The 17,564-nt window shown below is 37.8% G+C and overlaps 1 protein-coding gene across 2 annotated transcripts in view; it reads left to right on the plus strand.

Moving 5' to 3' along the window:
* The window catches only part of UBE4B (ubiquitination factor E4B), a 41,188-nt gene extending 25,057 nt beyond the window's left edge, over positions 1 to 16,131 (plus strand). For both annotated transcript variants that reach the window (XM_049799056.1, XM_049799066.1), the window contains 17 exons: positions 1,222 to 1,278; positions 1,655 to 1,771; positions 1,911 to 2,009; positions 2,495 to 2,608; positions 3,614 to 3,812; positions 4,050 to 4,188; positions 6,488 to 6,587; positions 7,337 to 7,464; positions 7,834 to 7,932; positions 8,756 to 8,991; positions 9,706 to 9,832; positions 10,131 to 10,275; positions 11,341 to 11,475; positions 11,850 to 12,041; positions 14,354 to 14,528; positions 15,031 to 15,177; positions 15,599 to 16,131. In XM_049799056.1, coding sequence (XP_049655013.1) covers positions 1,222 to 1,278; positions 1,655 to 1,771; positions 1,911 to 2,009; positions 2,495 to 2,608; positions 3,614 to 3,812; positions 4,050 to 4,188; positions 6,488 to 6,587; positions 7,337 to 7,464; positions 7,834 to 7,932; positions 8,756 to 8,991; positions 9,706 to 9,832; positions 10,131 to 10,275; positions 11,341 to 11,475; positions 11,850 to 12,041; positions 14,354 to 14,528; positions 15,031 to 15,177; positions 15,599 to 15,660 — 2,271 coding nt within the window. In that variant the 3' untranslated portion in view covers positions 15,661 to 16,131. The remainder of the gene's footprint in view (positions 1 to 1,221; positions 1,279 to 1,654; positions 1,772 to 1,910; positions 2,010 to 2,494; positions 2,609 to 3,613; positions 3,813 to 4,049; positions 4,189 to 6,487; positions 6,588 to 7,336; positions 7,465 to 7,833; positions 7,933 to 8,755; positions 8,992 to 9,705; positions 9,833 to 10,130; positions 10,276 to 11,340; positions 11,476 to 11,849; positions 12,042 to 14,353; positions 14,529 to 15,030; positions 15,178 to 15,598) is intronic.
* The last annotated feature ends 1,433 nt before the right edge of the window (positions 16,132 to 17,564 follow it).

A 17,564-nucleotide genomic window follows, 5' to 3' on the forward strand; every position in this document is an offset into this window, starting at 1 on the left:
AGGCCCCATATCCATACCAATGTTTGTTGGGCTCACTTTTATATGTGGGACACTAAAATCTATTGCATTAAACCCAAAATTATTTGAATCGGTGACTGTTTACTGTAGGAAAACATCGTAATGTTCCCTGGCTGAGAAGTTTGGGGGTTTATTTTTAGGTTTTCTTAAGTGCACAGTTTAGTCCCAGATCTGCTTCCCTCCTACTGCTTTTATTGACAAAACCAAAAAAGTCTTTTGAAAAGCCTTCTTGGTCACAAAAGAGCAAGCTAAATTCTTGGCTACGTTGAGCATTGTCAGCCAATACCTTCAGATTTTAGGATCTTCAGCATATGATTCCAAAAAAGGCTATAATGTCTCAGGTTTAATTTGTACTTCAGAAAATTAGCTGGACTGGGGTGCTGCAAATCAAATTGACTAAGCAAGTCTGGTACTTTTGCAAAAATAACCATTTTTGCTGGTTTTGTGTTTTCCTGCTCTTCTGATATCCTCCTCAATTTAAATTACAAACTGTTGCAAATTTGGCTGTGGGCTACAAGTAAGGACTACTTGAAAATGATATTCCATTTTGACCGCCCCTAGTTGGCACAGTGTGCAACAAAAGGATGGAATAGTAGTTACTAGCTATAGTGTAATTGAAGAATGAGAACATATAATACAGGAGAAGCGGGATATGTGAAAGCCTACAGTATTTCTGTGTTTTCAGAATCATCTGTTATAACTGCTTTCTTTTTTCTGTACTGCAGTTGACAGTGAGTTAGAGATCTTGGATAGGATTCTTTGTTTCTGGCTTCTGTGTTCATCTGACATTTTTCCACTCTGATTCAAAAGACAAAGGCCTTGGTGTATGTATAGAACAATTGCTCTATTTATTATTGTTTTTGACTTTTATGTGGCAGTTCAGGAGTCCAGCAAAGGCATTGTTATGTTCTGAACAAATAAACAATTTGCACAGCTAATTTTTTAAATAAGTGCAATAATTTATTATCCTGTGAGACATGTTAGCTTTTTTGAGGCAACTTGGAACAGATGTAAAAGCTAAAATGGAAGCAGGGTGTGATTTAGCTCTTTTTGGATCTCTTCACCATTGTAGAAGATGGACGTTTTTCCACTGATGAAGGGAAGAAGGTTTGGGTCTTCAGCAGTTTACCATGTTAAGCTTGTTATTTGCAGACAGGTTAAGAATTACACAGAGAAGTAATTTTTCTTGGGATTTCTTTACAGGCACTATGTGAACTTTGTGAAATCAAGTTTGGGAAAACACACCCTATGTGCAGTTTGGTAAGTATATCCAGTCTGATATTTTTTTTTTCAAGTCAGAAGAACCATGTAACTTATTTTGTTGGTGGTATCATATGATCCACATTGATAATGTTCTTCAGAACTCTAAAGAGGGGCTCCTGTAGTATCTCATGCTAAACAATAGTTTAAAGTAAAGTGGTAAAGCGAGGCTTTTTCCCTGAGAGTTTAGAAAACCAAGGACAAATGGGACTTGCTTTGATTGCTGAAATACTGAGATGTTTCCATCTAGCTGTCAGCATGACTGAATGTTGAAGAATCAAGGGCATGTGGCAAACACTGAAAGGTGATGGGGCAGCTAAAGTAGTATGGCTGACATGGCAGCTTTGGTTAACTTGCTCTTTCTCCTATTTTCTAGGTTGTCTCTTTGCCCTTGTGGTTGCCTAAATCTTTAAGCACAGGTGCAGGAAGAGAGCTGCAAAGACTTTCCTATCTTGGAGCCTTCTTCAGTCTCTCTGTCTTTGCTGAAGATGATGTAAGTGTTACAGAAGGATGTTGATAGTAGCATGGTGGGGGTTTTTGTTTGGGTTTTTTGTTTGTTTTATTTTTGTGTGGGTTTTTTTTCCCCTCCCCAATATGTTTGATACATTTGCCAATATTCGTTCTACTTTCAGAGCAAAGTAGTTGAAAAGTACTTCTCAGGGCCTGCCATTACTCTTGAAAACACCCGGGTTGTTAGCCAGTCTCTGCAACATTACCTGGAATTAGCAAGGGTAAGTGTTCTCATGTTAAAAAAAAAAAAAAGGCAAAACATTATGGGTTTTTTTGGTTTTGACATAGATGAAGAATATAATCTAAAAAAATCTAGCTTCTGTGTTAAACAACAAATCTGTTAGGATATGGGTGAAGGGAATTAGGAAAAAAAAAAGATTTGTGTGCTACAAATATTTCTCTAAGGCTGTAAGCCAATTTGGAACATATCAGAACAGTTAGTCATGGATTATAATTCATGTTAAAGGATGAGTAAAAAAATACATACTGTATTAGTAGTGTGTGTGTTGAACTAGTCTTGTACATATATCTTTTCTGTAACTAATGTCATAACTAATATATGCATATAAAGTTGACAATAAGACCATAATAGAAGTTGTAGTTAGCTTTGTGGAATTTGTAGAACAAAAATATGGGCCAACAGAAAGCAGGAATGTGATGTTGAGAAGTATGTGCAACCTGACTGAATGTTTACTTGAAATTCCAGCAAGAGCTGTTCAAGATTCTACATAGTATATTACTGAATGGTGAAACTCGAGAAGCAGCTCTCAATTACATGGCAGCTATTGTCAATGCCAACATGAAAAAGGCACAAATGCAGGTAAATAAAGGGGAATGCTCTTCCTGTGATTTGTGGACCTAGTCAATGCACAAATAGCACTAGCTGGCTCATGCAGTGGTGGCTCTTGAACGGAGGACAAAAGAATTTTGAATGCCTACTACAACAGGCAAGAAGCCTTGTTATAAGTCTTTATCTCTTTCAATACATTTCCCATTTCTGAAATTGTTCTGTTTTATCTGTTTAATCAGTTTATGTTACTTCCTCTCTTAGGACTCGCATGTCACTTCATTAACAGGGATTCTATATTGGATGTTTAAAGCTCTGTACTGCCCTCCCCATGCCCCATCTATGGGGGCTTCATTCTAATTGGCTATGTTTTAAAAACTTATTTCCCAGCTGGTAGGTTGCTAGGCTTTGTTTGTGTGGTTTCTGTAGAAGGAGTAATGCAGATATGAACTCGCATGGTTCCAGTGAAACAACAGGGATGTTATTTTGCCATTGTTTAATTAATGCATTGCACTCATTTCCTGTGATAAAAATCTGTGCATGAATCCTGAACAACTGAAGTCTGCATCATTGTTGTCTTCAAGTCCCCTTTTTAAAAGCAAACATTTGGAACCATTACTAGGACTATTTCTGTGAAATGCCAGTGAAGAAGTAATAGAAACTTTATGCTTAAGATACAATTTATGAATTGAAGCTCAGTGACTATTTGAAACTCTTCTGTTGCTGTCTATATCTGGCAAGCCATTCTTGAAATAGGTCCTTTTAAGCCCTTTTAATTTCTTAGGTTGTCTTCTGCTTCTTTTTATATGTTTGTTTAATGTTCTTGAGAATGGCTACTTGAACCATAAAAAAAGATAATATGTAAGCTAGTGACCTTCCTGTTATCACAAAGGTCTCCTTACAGATCTGTGTTCTTCATCATTTCTCCCTCTTCTTGAACTTGCATAATTCATTTATGTAGAATACTGTTAAAGCAACAGAAAATACTCTTGTTATTTTAAGTTTATGTCTTCAACTACTTACTTTCTTACCCCACAGACAGATGATCGTTTGGTATCTACAGATGGCTTTATGCTCAACTTCTTATGGGTACTACAGCAACTTAGTACGAAGATAAAGCTGGAAACGGTTGATCCCATGTACATATTTCATCCCAGGTGTCGTATTGACCTTCCAACAGATGAGACAAGAGTGAAAGCAACAATGGAGGATGTTACAGCCTGGATTGCTGAACTTTGTCAGTATTCTTATTGAGATATGTTAAGCATTTACTATGCCTTGTGTTTTTGATCCTGGAGGTACATGGAAGTACTTGATTCCAGCAAATAATTTCCCTATTCCTATATGCTTTCTTTTGTTGCTGTCTGCTCTTATTCTTTTAAAGAAAGTTGAGTTCAAGGTCTCGCCCCTACATAAGGCAGTTCATTTTTTAATTTAATTACCTATACTGCTTTTTTGTTTGTTTGCTTTCTAGACAGGGATCCGTCTCCATTTTCTGAGCCGAAATTCCCAACAGAATGTTTCTTCCTAACCCTGCATGCCCATCATCTCTCAATCCTGCCAAGCTGCCGTCGGTACATACGTAGACTGCGTGCCATCAGGGAACTCAACAGGTTAGAAGTTGTTAATTATCTAGTGCATCTGAGAGTCCTAGGATCCTAGCAATGTCCTCTTCTCACCATGATGGCAAGTCCAATAAACTTAATGGAGATTAGAGTGACAATTTGGGTAAAACTGTTACTGAGTAAAGATCATCTTAACTGTTTGTTAATCTGCTGCTTTTAGCCCTTCTGGATTTTTGATGTTGAGGGACTGTGGCTTGAATGAGGATTTCAGGTAATAGTGGGATGGAGGATATTGGTTACACAAGGCAGCTCAAATTGGTGAGAAGACCATTCTATTTAAGAGATAATTGAATTATCTTCAGAGCATTTTAGGATTCATGACACTACGTAACACCGTTATTATAACTTAATCTGTGGTGTGGTTGATGGTGTGTGGGCATCAGTGCCCCGGGCTGTTTGGCATAGGTGCAGGAGTGCATATAAAGTTATGTGTCTGATAATCAGGTCATTGTAGTTGACTTGTGATTTCAGAAACAAGATCTTGTTAGTTGTGCCTGAGCTGTTTTGTATGTTCCAGAAGAAACTTACCTTTTTTGCCTTGACTTCTGAGGTGGGATAACTTGTCTTACTCTTGGGGCAGGGGGATGAAAGCCTTCAGCAGTAAACTCTTAATATTGTTGATGTACATGTACATGTAATTCAGCATGTGGTTTACTATTCTAAAAATTATAAATAAAAGTTATGTTGTTGACTTGAAGATACTGCTCTTTTCCATTTCTCTTGGCATAAATTCAAATAGACTTTTATAGTTGCTAAACCTCTAAGAATACTTTGTTAAAATTAGAACAGATTTTTGTATCATCAGTATTTTCCATTGTTTATAATTGCACTCATTGCGTTTTGGTAAATGTTCCTTGGCAGTAATACCATGAGTTCATTACAGGATTTTTGGACTGCATTTGTAGTGATTTCATTTTTAGTTTTTAAAGCATGTGCAGGCCAAGAACCTGGGAAGCTGCAGAGCGTGGAGTAAGAGAAGTCAGTATATCTTAAAGAAAAAAGTATTTTCATATAAACAGCCTGTGGATTACTTGTAAATAAGCCATACATTTGGCTTGAAAAAGGAATTGCTGCTTTTCCCTTATTTAGAATTGCTGTGAAGGAGTTGCTTATGCAGCAATCTCCATCTAACGGTGCAGAGTGAAGAGCTCTTGGCTTCTACTGACATCAATAGCAGCTTAGTGTTCAGCATTTTCCATTAATTGCTTCGTTGCTTGCAGCACTGGGCAATGTAATTAGATGTTGTTAATAAAGAAATTACACTGGATATTTTTCAGCTGTAGGCAGAGATTGATGTGGAAAAGAATTTGTGTTTAGAGGAGGGATCGAAAGGGACCGTATTCATATAGTTCAGTGTATTGAGTTTTGTTCTAATGAGCTGCCCTTCCTAAAAAAGATTACGATATGGGAATGCGTAGGATTTTTTTAATGTAAATGGTGTGTGTAATGTACGCTTAAGTTCTCTCTTCTGTGGGGTAGAGTGAGAAGATGAGTAAGGGAGGGGAGGTGATGTCAGTCATCTTGATTTACTGGTTCTTATGCTGACAGGGAGACTATAGACTGTTCATGTATCGTACTCCTCTGCAAACCTGAATTTTAGGGGGAGTGGAGCATGAGAAGGGTAGAACAAAACTGCAAAAAATCATTTACAATAGTGGAAAAGTACACAGGATGCAGACTTGTACCTTTCTTGGGAAAGGGAAGTTGTTCATAACAAGTCCTGCTGTTAGCCACAGTATTTTTCCTTAGCTGATTTTGTTTTCCATTTTCCTTTCTCATATTAGCAGATGAGATGTCTAAATATCTCATTGTTAAGTGGACTAGGATCTGCCCTACCTTTGTGTTGGGGTTAATTTTGGGGCTAATTTTAATGATACCCTTTTCAGCTTTCTTTAGTGTGACTGTAAACTTCAGTGTGAAAAAGAAAAAAGGCAAATACTTTTTTTTTAATACAGTGGATAAAATTAGTTTGTCAGGCAGAATAGATCCCTTCTGCGTTTCATCCTTTTTTTTTTTTTTTGGTACTGTTCAGATTTGTCTGACAGGCATGTATGTTGGATGTGTATGTAGTTTGAATGCACACTGTGCAGATGTTCAGTCTGCATTTACAAAAGCAATTATTTTTTCTTGTTACGATGATGGGTAACTTCTAGGAAAATTATTAGACTTTTCCCCACTTTTTTTCTCTATTTCCTCAGTATTTTGCAGATAAGTAGGTTAAATGCCTTATAGATGGCAGTACATATCCCCTCTGTCATGATAACCAATTGCTGCATATGTTTTTTAGGACTGTTGAAGATTTGAAAAACAATGAAAGTCAATGGAAGGATTCTCCTCTGGCTACCAGGCATCGAGAAATGCTGAAACGTTGCAAGACACAGCTTAAGGTTTGTAAGTGATTCAGTTATCAACTAAATGCCTTTGTCAACCTGTATGTCTGTTTACGTTGTGTCCTAATGTTTTCAATGCAACTTCCCACTGATGCTCCTTGAAAACCATGGTTTTGAATCTATGAACCATGCGACTGCTGCACTAGGTGGTGGTCACGATACAATATACCATTAACGGTGAATTTAAAACTCAAAGTAACATCAAGATTAACTTAAGCAGTATTCTGCAGAAAGAAGAAAATACTATTTTTATTGGCGAGAGAACAAGCAAGGGGATTGTGATTCGTTCAGGGGTAGTTGTGCATGCACAGTCCATGCCCAAGATGGAATTGGAACTCTCAAGTCCCTAATCTCATGTTGCAAAGATGAGTATGCTGGGGTCTTCTCTTTGGAAGGTCTTTCCTGCTTAGGTCTTCCTAGTATAAATTGACATAAATGTTCTAAGTTGTATCACCAAAATGACATTAATTGCACATTTTCCCACTTTGATGCCTCTGTTATTTCTTCCATTGTTCCCATAAAGCTTGTAAAAGGCTTCTCTGTCCCTGCAACTCTGAATTATGTATGTGTTTTTCTTGATATGTTGGGGCTGAAGTGCCCTGTTTTCTTCAAATAAGAGCATATTTTTAAGAAGAGACCATTGTATAATTGTCATAATTCACAGATATATTCATTAGCTTGGGTAGCCTTGGCCTTCCTTTCATGTTGTCTTGCCCTGGATTAGTTTTTGTATGCATATTCTGCAGAAACTGGTGAGGTGCAAGGCTTGTGCAGATGCTGGTTTGCTGGATGAAAACTTTCTCAGGAGATGTCTGAATTTCTATGGCATGGTGATTCAGCTGATGCTTCGCATTCTTGACCCTGCCTATCCCAAGTGAGTGTCAGGATTATCTGCGTAAATTGTATCAAAGATATTTCAGATCATGTTAGATTGTTTACTGAATATAGCAGTTCTAGAATTATTTTTTTTTACAGTCTTTGCATTCTTTTGTGATTGTTACTTTGTCAGTGACGTATGTTCTTGCCTGGAATATATGTCTTTTTTAAGTTTAAGGTTCAGTTGGGGGGAAGCCACCCTTGGGTGTGTTTAGTACACTTGAAGTATTGACATGGATTTTTAAAAAGTCAGTTTCAGCACTCTTGTAAAGTGTTCCCATAGGGGAATTCCATAAGAGAGCTGGTGACACTTTCTACTTAACCCTGCTATTTTATTGTCCCACTTGTTGTCTCTTTTATTCTACAGCATAAAATTGCCTTTAACTCCTGAAGTTCCGAAGGTATTTGCAGCATTGCCAGAGTTTTACGTGGAAGATGTTGCTGAATTTTTATTTTTTATTGTACAGTAAGTAAAGTTATATCTGAAGAAAATTTGTACTACCATTTACCCCTGTAACAGGTGGTGCACACATAAATTTAGGGTGTGAAAGTAGTTTCCTAGCTATTCTGTAGTTCTGTTTTTTTAACAACATCCATAAGCTTATGGCATTGGCAGGCATTGCTGCAGATACAATGCCTAGATGAGCTCCAGAGTCCCTTCTAACCTAATTTTTTCTCATATGAAACCTGAAGGTTTTTTGGTTTTCTCCCCCTAGTAATTTTTTTTTTATGGTTTGGAATGAGGCCTTTTGATCTCGTGATATGTTAAATCATCACTATAATAATATTTTTAAAAAGTCATAGCTTAATAAGTAGAGAATTCCCCCATTTATAAATTTGCTAGGACAAAAATGCATTTGTGTAGTTTTAGCAGTTTAGACAGGTATGAATAAATAGCTTGGATGTAATCCTGGATTTCTGAAGCTGGTCACTTTTTTCCTGAAAATGTGCCTTCCAATTCAGGCTTTGCTGGTTGTATGATGAGGCAATGTTTGCTTTTGCCTTCCTGAGGTGCTGTTGTACTTCATAGCAAATTTGCTATTATGCACAACAAAAGGATATGATAGTGTTTCAGGCTAAAATTCAGCTTCCAGTGAACAGCTGGGAAGATCTTTTGGAAGAGTAAGAATCAGTTGCTGTAGAGAAAGATGAGAAATTATGATAAAATGACTAAACTTTTGCAGTTCCTAATGAGTGATCTGAACTTACTTGATGTATATGATAAATCTTCTGTAGACAATACAGTGCTGGGATTTTTCACGTTGTTTTCCTTATCTCCCTCTTTTCAGATATGCTCCTCAGGTGCTTTATGAGCCCTGTACTCAGGACATAGTGATGTTCCTTGTTGTGATGCTGTGCAACCAGAACTACATCCGAAATCCTTATTTAGTAGCCAAGCTGGTGGAAGTGATGTTCATGACAAATCCAGCTGTTCAGCCCCGGACACAAAAGTTCTTTGAAATGATTGAGAATCATCCTCTTTCCACTAAATTGTTAGTGCCCTCCTTGATGAAGTTTTACACAGGTAAGTGCTTCATGTGTAGTTCACTGAGTGTACAGTAAGCAATGAGTATTATAAGGCAAAAAGCTGTGTTAGTTGTAACCTTGCAAAACAAAACCCCCAAAACCAGGTAGATCTTGGGTCTGTTGTAAAGATAGGGCTTTGTTGCTCAGGAATCATGGAAACAGCATTAGATGGAACCTTGAGAATTCTAGTCCTTCCACAAGCTGCTGTGCACTGACAACTGTACCACTGTAGATTGATGTGACAATTGTTTTTGTGGTGTTTAGATTACAAACTGAAAGTTTTTTGTTTGCTTTGTAAGGGAGTTTTGGGGTTTTAGAACTTCTAACTGTAGCTTTGCTAGTCCTGTAGACCTGGATGCTTCAGAAGGGTTTTGCACCCATAGAAACAACTGTTTTTGCAGTGTTCCCAGAGATTTCTTAGTGAAATTTTAGGCTGGGACAAAGCAGAGTGGAGTTGAATAGAATAAAGTTTTGTTTTCTGAGGGTTTTTCTTCAGAACTTAGGTTGGTTCTGGATTAGAAAATGGACAGTGCTTTGTCTTTTAATGGAGATTAATATGGAGACTTCTGAATGGGAATTGAATTTCATCTCTTAGAGCTTGGTGCTTGAAGCTCATCACATTGGGGACAGTGGGGGAGAGTAGTGTGCTGCAGGTGAATTCTGGAGGGAAAGGAGTTTTGATTTCAGTTCTGGGATCTGTTTTCTTTTTCAGATGTTGAACATACTGGAGCCACTAGTGAATTCTATGACAAGTTTACAATCCGCTACCACATCAGCACCATTTTCAAAAGCCTCTGGCAGAATATAGCTCACCATGGTACATTTATGGAAGAGTTCAAGTGAGTAAGAAATTGTGTATAATGCTGCTTACTGTCATGCAAGCTGCTCAGGCAGTGACCTGAGGAAGTCATTATCATTGGGAACGGGCGATGCTGCTTTCCATTGTATTTTAAATGGCAAGCCCTTCCAGTAGAACTGCAGTGTTTCTAAACTGAGCTCTGGACACCACAATCAGCTTGGCTTGGGGAATGGGATCATTATTCGAAATATACAGTGCAGAAGGAGTGTTGCTGGGGTTGCAGTCTGGTCTGCACACCCATCTACTCTGCCGTGATAACTGTGTTTCAATGTTTTCAGCTCTGGGAAGCAGTTTGTTCGCTACATCAACATGCTGATAAATGACACAACTTTCTTGCTGGATGAGAGTCTGGAGTCCCTAAAACGTATCCATGAAGTGCAAGAGGAGATGAAGAATAAAGAACAGTGGGACCTGCTGCCCAGGGTGAACAGAGCTGTTTTTCAAAGTGCCCTTTACTTATTTTTGATTTTTTTAATACAAGACCATTAAAAAAACCTTTTTAATAAGGGGCAGCATCAAAGAGTTGCTTGTGAGAAGCAGTTCTCAATGCTTTTTCTTGCTGCCAGTATGGCTGTGGTCACTCTGGATGACATTCTGCAAAACCCATCATTCTGCATAGTTATGTTGTGGCTGGCAAAGAGTGGTGTGTGAAGTGGAAATAGTATAAAGTTTTAAATTACTGTGTACTTACATCTAAGTGGAGAAACTGCAACTTTAACCTTCTTGAAGGAGGTTTTGGAAGATGCTTGCCAGTTGAATTGACTTCAAGGGATAGAAGCTTTTATTTTGTTAATGCATTGATCCTGGGTAGATTCAATGCAGGCAATTAGAGCCCTATATCTCAAACGTTAGCCTGATTAAACAATAATTGTCTGTGTTGACGCACCAATGTCAGGTATTTCTATTTTAAGGTTATTGATTTAAAGAAAAAAAAAGTTTGAAAGCTATAAAAAACTTGTTTGTTGAACTTATTCTGGTTTGTTCTTCTGAAGCCTTTCTTCCTGTTTGTACCTGCTAGCAAGGTAAACCCATTACTGTAGTGACAAAATGAGCTAGTACATCATCCACAGATTGTTCCAGTGTGGAGTGTTTATTACTGATGTTGGCACATAAATTAGAGACAACCTCACTTGACTCTTGGATCCCAAGCTGGTTTTGAAGTCTTGGCATTTGGGTGGAAAGGAAGCATAACCCAGTTCTGAAGCTGTGAGGAGCAGTTACAGCATGTTAACAGACTCAATAACCATGGAGTCTTGTGATACCATGTGCATTCCTTTTTTAGTGTTGCAGAATTCTGGAAAATTGGTGCAGACTTGAGTATTGGGTAGTAAAAGTGAGCTGTACCTTAAATTAAAAAATGTATCACATCTGGATTTGAACTGCAGTCTGTCTGTCTAGATCATGTTAGCATTATGGCTGTTAAGGTTTTGATGAGTGATGATGTAGGAAATTCTCTGGACTTCTAACCGCTGAACGTTTATTTTCTAGGATCAGCAACAGGCTCGGCAATCACAGCTAGCTCAGGATGAGCGTGTGTCTCGTTCGTATCTTGCCCTGGCAACAGAAACTGTTGATATGTTCCATATCCTTACCAAGCAGGTTCAAAAGCCTTTTCTCAGACCTGTAAGTCCTGATCAGATTTTACTTGGTTTCTAGCTTCTTCAACATCTCTGCTGTTGGATAATAACCTGGAAATGTTTGGTAGCCCATTGTCTCCATTCTCCTCCCCTTTCTCCAACTCATTGAAATGTAATTGCTGTTGAAGTTATTTGATGTTAAGCGCATTACCTGAGTCACTGAGATGGTGTGATCCTTCGAGACAGAAGCTGTTTGCATTTTTTTTTTTTTTAATGGAAAGCATGCATGAAGAGAAGACACTTCCTGCGAGCCTACAAAATGATGATTTTATTAGTTCCTGATCTTGTATGCAAATCTAGTGGTAATCTTCTTTATCACTGCCTTCATGCTGTAATCTGTGTTTTACTTTGGTCTTTTAGGAACTTGGACCGCGATTGGCTGCTATGTTGAACTTTAACTTACAGCAACTGTGTGGCCCCAAGTGCCGTGACCTGAAAGTTGAAAACCCTGAGAAATATGGGTTTGAACCAAAGAAGCTGTTGGACCAACTGACTGACATCTATCTACAGCTAGATTGTGCTCGCTTTGCTAAAGCAATTGCTGATGATCAGGTGAGCTCCAAAAAGATGAGAGGGAAGCACAAAAGCACTGCGGACAAACAGGACTTTGCAGAATACTCTAGAAGAGTTTCATCTTGTTTGTATGCTGCTACCCAGTTTCCGTCATATATGCTTGCAATTTGTTTTCTTTCAGCAGATCATTTCTGTTCATATTCTGTCTGGCCGTTATAGATGGGTACATCTTCAAAGTGTTTTGCAAACCTTTGGACACACATAAGTATCTGTAGCACTTCACAAACATAGGAATTTTCCTGAGCATTAGTTGCTTATTAGCTTACAGCCTCATTATAAATTAGCATAAGTACTTTGTCCTAATTTTCTAAGTGGGAAAACTGAAGAGTTTTGACTCCCTCCCCCCTTCCTCATCAAGAACACATGGAACAGGCAGAGCTGGGACTGAGAATAAGAATCTCATTTAACAATCCAAAATTCATTCTCTAGACTAACGGTTTCCAAATTTTTTTCCCTTTTGTATCACTTTATTAAATGGCTGTGTAATAAACTGACAAAACACAGCATATGTGAGACAATTAAAGACACCTTTGAATTCCTCATGGTAGTCTTCAGAGGAGAATGTTAATTCTTAGGGTAGATAAGCTACCGCTCATCTCTGTGTTCTTGTAAAGTTCTCGGACTATTGAATCGCATCTCTCCATGCCTGTCTCTTGTAATACAGTTTTCAAAATGTTTTCAAAAATGTTCTCAATGGCTGCTTGAAATTCTAGTGGAAGCTGGTTTACAATGCATGAAGCTCTATTTGCTAGTCTAGTGAAGCAGAGGTATCAGAGTAGCTCATGATCTTTTTTCTGTAATTATTTAAGTTCTGATAATTGCAGATAATATCAGTAACACTTCTGAAACAGACCTTATGCATTTGCATGTGTATAATGAGCATGTAGTGGGTTTTTTTATGCTGTTCAGTATATATTAAAGTGAGAATGTTATGCGTCATTCATTCATCGATGCTAGCCACAGCAAAATGCACAGCAATGACATAGGGATTAAAAAGAAAGAAGCCTGCTGGTGTGGGAACTGGAATGAAGCTTAATTAACAAAGTGGCCCTTCATAAAAAAGGGGGTGGGTGGGGGGTGACTAGTATCTTGGAAACTGTCAATGACAGGAAAGAAACACCAAGGAAATGCACAGTTGGTTAATGGCTACTGGTATTAGAAGAAAAAAAAACCAAAACAAAACAAACAAAAAGTTGCTTGATCATGGCAGGGTCTCTCTAAAGCATTTTGATACATCTCCCATTTGCTAATCCTGGCACGTATTTGAAGGAATCTGAAAACGTTTATAAAGCCCTGGGCATATTGCCATAGTTCTGTTCTCTTCTGTGGACTGGAAAGGAGTTTGGGTGGGCACTGTGTGTCCCAAGTAGTGAATGGTATTTCTTGGTGCGATGTAGTGTAGATGAAAGAAGTAGGGCTGTGTTGAACATTTTAAAATCCCCAAAGAAAACAGAAATCTGTGAGACTTAGTGTGTTTTGTTTTGTAATTTAATCCTTGCACTGCAGTGTAAATAGTAATTTTTATTAAAAGGCTTATATCAAAACAAGGCTTTGTGAACTTAAAAGAAAATGGTGTCTTCAGAACATAAGCAGCTTTCAAAAGTCTTTGCCTAACTTTCTTTTCTTACGTGAAAGCAATGCTTGTTTCAGTTGAAACTATATGATATACATTCGGTCTCTCCGAATGTTGTACTCTGTAGCTGTACAATTCTTACTGCACTGGTTGGCAAGTTTCCAGCAAGTATTAGCTCCCTCTGAGTTGCCTTACTATTTTTGCAACATCATGGGATGGGTTTTTTGTTTGTTTTTGTTTTGGTTAGGAGAAGGAATCACTTCTTTGCCAGTACTGCCTTGCACATTATCAGAGAAGTTAAGAAATCAAAAAAACTTCATTTTGTGCTGTTTTTTCAGCCAAGACTTGTGAGAACAAGAATACAGACAGGAGCAGCAAGACAGATGTTTTGTCTAAGGAACAATCCTAATAATTATAGTCAGCCTCTGAGTGTCTTATTCATTTTGATTAGGTGATGTTGCCTTTTGTTTTGTTCTGAACAGTTCTACAGTAGTGATGACTGCTAAAAAAAAAAAAAGCATAAGTCTACCCCAAAGTCAACATTTTGGTGCTAGATGAAATGTAATCTACATGCTACTTTTATGTTTGGCATAATGTTGAGGTTTCATTGATCTTTCCTTCTGAAGTTTTAAAAATGCATTAAAAGATCTTTAGAATTTTTATGGCATGTTAGGGATACTACAACTCAGCAAAGTTATCCTTTATGCTTTGCTTGTAGAGGTCCTACAGTAAAGAGCTCTTTGAGGAGGTTATCTCAAAGATGAAAAAGGCTGGAATCAAGTCAACCATAGCAATAGAGAAATTCAAACTGCTGGCAGAGAAAGTGGAGGAAATTGTTGCCAAGAATGCCCGTGCAGAAATCGATTACAGTGATGCTCCGGATGAATTCAGAGGCGAGTTTTCTAAATACTGACTTTTTAGGAGAAGAGGGATTTGTTTTGTTACTTTGACTCTAAATATGAGTATATATTAATAGAAACTGTGTATTGTTTATGAAGCCTTATATCCTGCTCTATTTCAGTTAAATAGTTAAGTAAATAAGAGAGCTAAGAGTTTCTTTCTTTGGGTTTTTTTTTCCCTGGGATTGTACTGTCTAGTCCTATCCATGTTTTGCTTATATGTATAGTAGAAAAAAAAAAAAAAAAAAAAAACAACAACAAACCAACAAAAAAACCAAAGCCCAAAACCTGAAAATAGGGTGAAAATAGCTAATGCTCAGACCCAATTCAGAAAGGGAAAAGCAGTATAAAGGCTGAAGTCCACCGCTCATTTTAACCATTTTCTGTAACTTCAGCAATATACCTGACTGGGGACCCTGAATATCAGTTCTGCACTGTGGTTTCATGTACAGGTAAAATTTTGTGGCTATTGTCTTCAATTTTAATGTGCCCTCAGATCCACTTATGGACACTCTGATGACTGATCCTGTGAGGTTGCCATCCGGAACTATTATGGACAGGTCAATCATCCTGAGGCATCTGTTGAACTCTTCCACTGATCCTTTCAATCGTCAGACGCTGACAGAAAATATGCTGGAACCAGGTATCTGTTTAGCAGTTAGTAATGGAACTGTTGACTGGGGGGACGCAATTTATGTGCAGTTTGTTCCGCTTACTTTCAGAAGATAGCGTAGTGGCCTGTTACTGAGATGTAACGGTTCTTTCATCTCAACTTGCATAGAAAAGTTAATTCCTTCTGCTTTCCCTTTTTCTGGGAAATAAACCCCACGCTTTTGCCTTCATTAACTACCAGGCTAAAGGACATTATTATGGTAGGTAAATGAGTCATTTACTCAAAGCTGTGAAGAAAATACATTGATAGAGAAGAAAATAGTAGTAGGTATTCCTGATCAAGTTTCTAGAAAAGAAAACACTATTGGTCATGAGAAGCTTTTTTACAGTACTATTACCAAGTAATTTAACTGCAAGTTAACCATTCTTTTTTCTCTTCTTTACACTATTAGTGCCAGAACTTAAAGAGCAAATCCAAGCCTGGATGAGAGACAAGCAGAATGCTGACCATTAAAAATTCCCTTGCAGTGCACGCCAACACCAACGGGAAGAACAGGGCGTGGGCTGTTCTGGTAATAGTGGAGCAGATACACTTTGAAAGCTATTGATGGGATTAGCACGCCCACTGGCACTGACTTGCAGTAGTGACCAGAAGCATGTTGACGAGGAGAAAAGCGGCTTAATTCTTGTACATATATTTAAGTGATAACGATGGTCAATAACATGGAGGACAAAGCTAGGAAGTTGCTTATGTTACAAAACTGTCCTTCAGTATGTCACATTTTGGAGTTTTTACAGCTGAATTATTTTAGCAAAGATGAATGGATCAGGGCAGCATCCCTTCAACCTTATTTTTTACAGCCAGATATCCGTTAATTTGATTGTGGTTAGAACCTTGGACATTTTGCTGCTAAAGTAACTTTTTCCTCTTTCCCTCCCTTTTTCCTCTTCCACCCATCAAACCTGCACTGCTGTCTTTTTTTTTATGCAAAACAAAAATCCCTGTGAAAATCAAAATCATTCCCCTGCCCTCAAAAGAACATATTCTGTGCGATAACTGTGCCTGCAACAAAGTGTTAATCTTGGGATCGTATTTTTATATTGCACATATTTGCATATTTGGTTTTTAATTGGTGTTAGACACAAGGATAATTTCAAAAAAAGCAAAGATTTCACACATGGATTTTAATTTCTGTTCTTTGAAATGTCCCTTTTCTTTATGTTGATTTAGATGCTCTGGTATTTTTGAAAAGCTTTGAGATAGAAGTGTGTTAAAACAGCTGCCATGAATGAGATGCTTGGGAATACCAGGATTTCAGTGACTTTTTAAAAAATAAAATCCGTTCTTTTAATGCTGCAGATATGATATATGCTAAATGACAGTTCTGAGCCAGTAGAGCTTGTCTGCAGAGAGCAGATCCTTTTATTCTTGGAGGCTGCAGTTTGGGGCAGGGGTCATTTTTTTTTATGTTGCGTACCAATTTGTATCCATGGCTTGGCCTTACCAAAGCAGAAAGGGTGCAGGAAATATAGAATTACATTTTTAAAAAAAATAATAAAAAAAATACTCACAAACATTTTTGTATTACTGCCCCCTGCATATGATACTTGAATTTCCTTTTTAAAAAGGATTTGAAACCACAGTGTTTTAAAATTAAGTCTGAAAAAAAGGTTGTTTTTCTTTTATTTGTTTTTCGCTGTGTCTTCTGTTCAATTCCTGACTCTCTTGAACTACAATAAATGATACACACTCGCACGAAAGGTTTCCTTTGTCTTTCCTTTTAAGTGCATCAGAAGTATAAAAAATACAAATGATTGGGTGGCTTTGTTCAGGTTTGCTAATAGATTTAGGATCTGGAGATAACTTAGTAAAATATGTGAAAAATTTCTGTGCACACAGATACCAGTAACACTTCAAACTAAGGAATGTTCCCAAGTGGGTGACTCTCATACCTATTCATAGCTACATGACAGTTGGTGACAGCCTCCAGGGGAACTTTTGGTTGGGTTATATATAATCCAGTGCTGACCTTTGAGATAGTCAAGTAATTCTAAAATAAAATGTGAAGATGTAGTGGGTTTGCGTTTTTTTGTTGTGGTTTTTTTTGGTTTTGTGGTGTTTTTTTTTTTAGTTTGTTTTTGTTGGTGTTCCCCCTGCCCCTCCCCACAGTGTGTGTCTGTGTGTGTGTGTGTGTGTGTGTTATTCCCAAGGGTGGGAGGAAGATGCCGAAGTTTGTGTCTGCATGGACTGTTGGCACGGAGAATCTTGTTTGTTGACTGGTTTTATTGTTCCTTAACTTTTACTCCTTCCACAAATTCAAATCCCCCTCTTTTTCCCTCTTCAAAAGTCACAGAACAGCCTCAAAGTCTGCTATGCTTATCTGCAAGCTGTCATTCAGCATCCAAATCCATCATGGT

Source organism: Accipiter gentilis, chromosome 1, assembly GCF_929443795.1.
Source record: "Accipiter gentilis chromosome 1, bAccGen1.1, whole genome shotgun sequence".
Lineage (NCBI taxonomy): Eukaryota > Metazoa > Chordata > Aves > Accipitriformes > Accipitridae > Astur > Astur gentilis.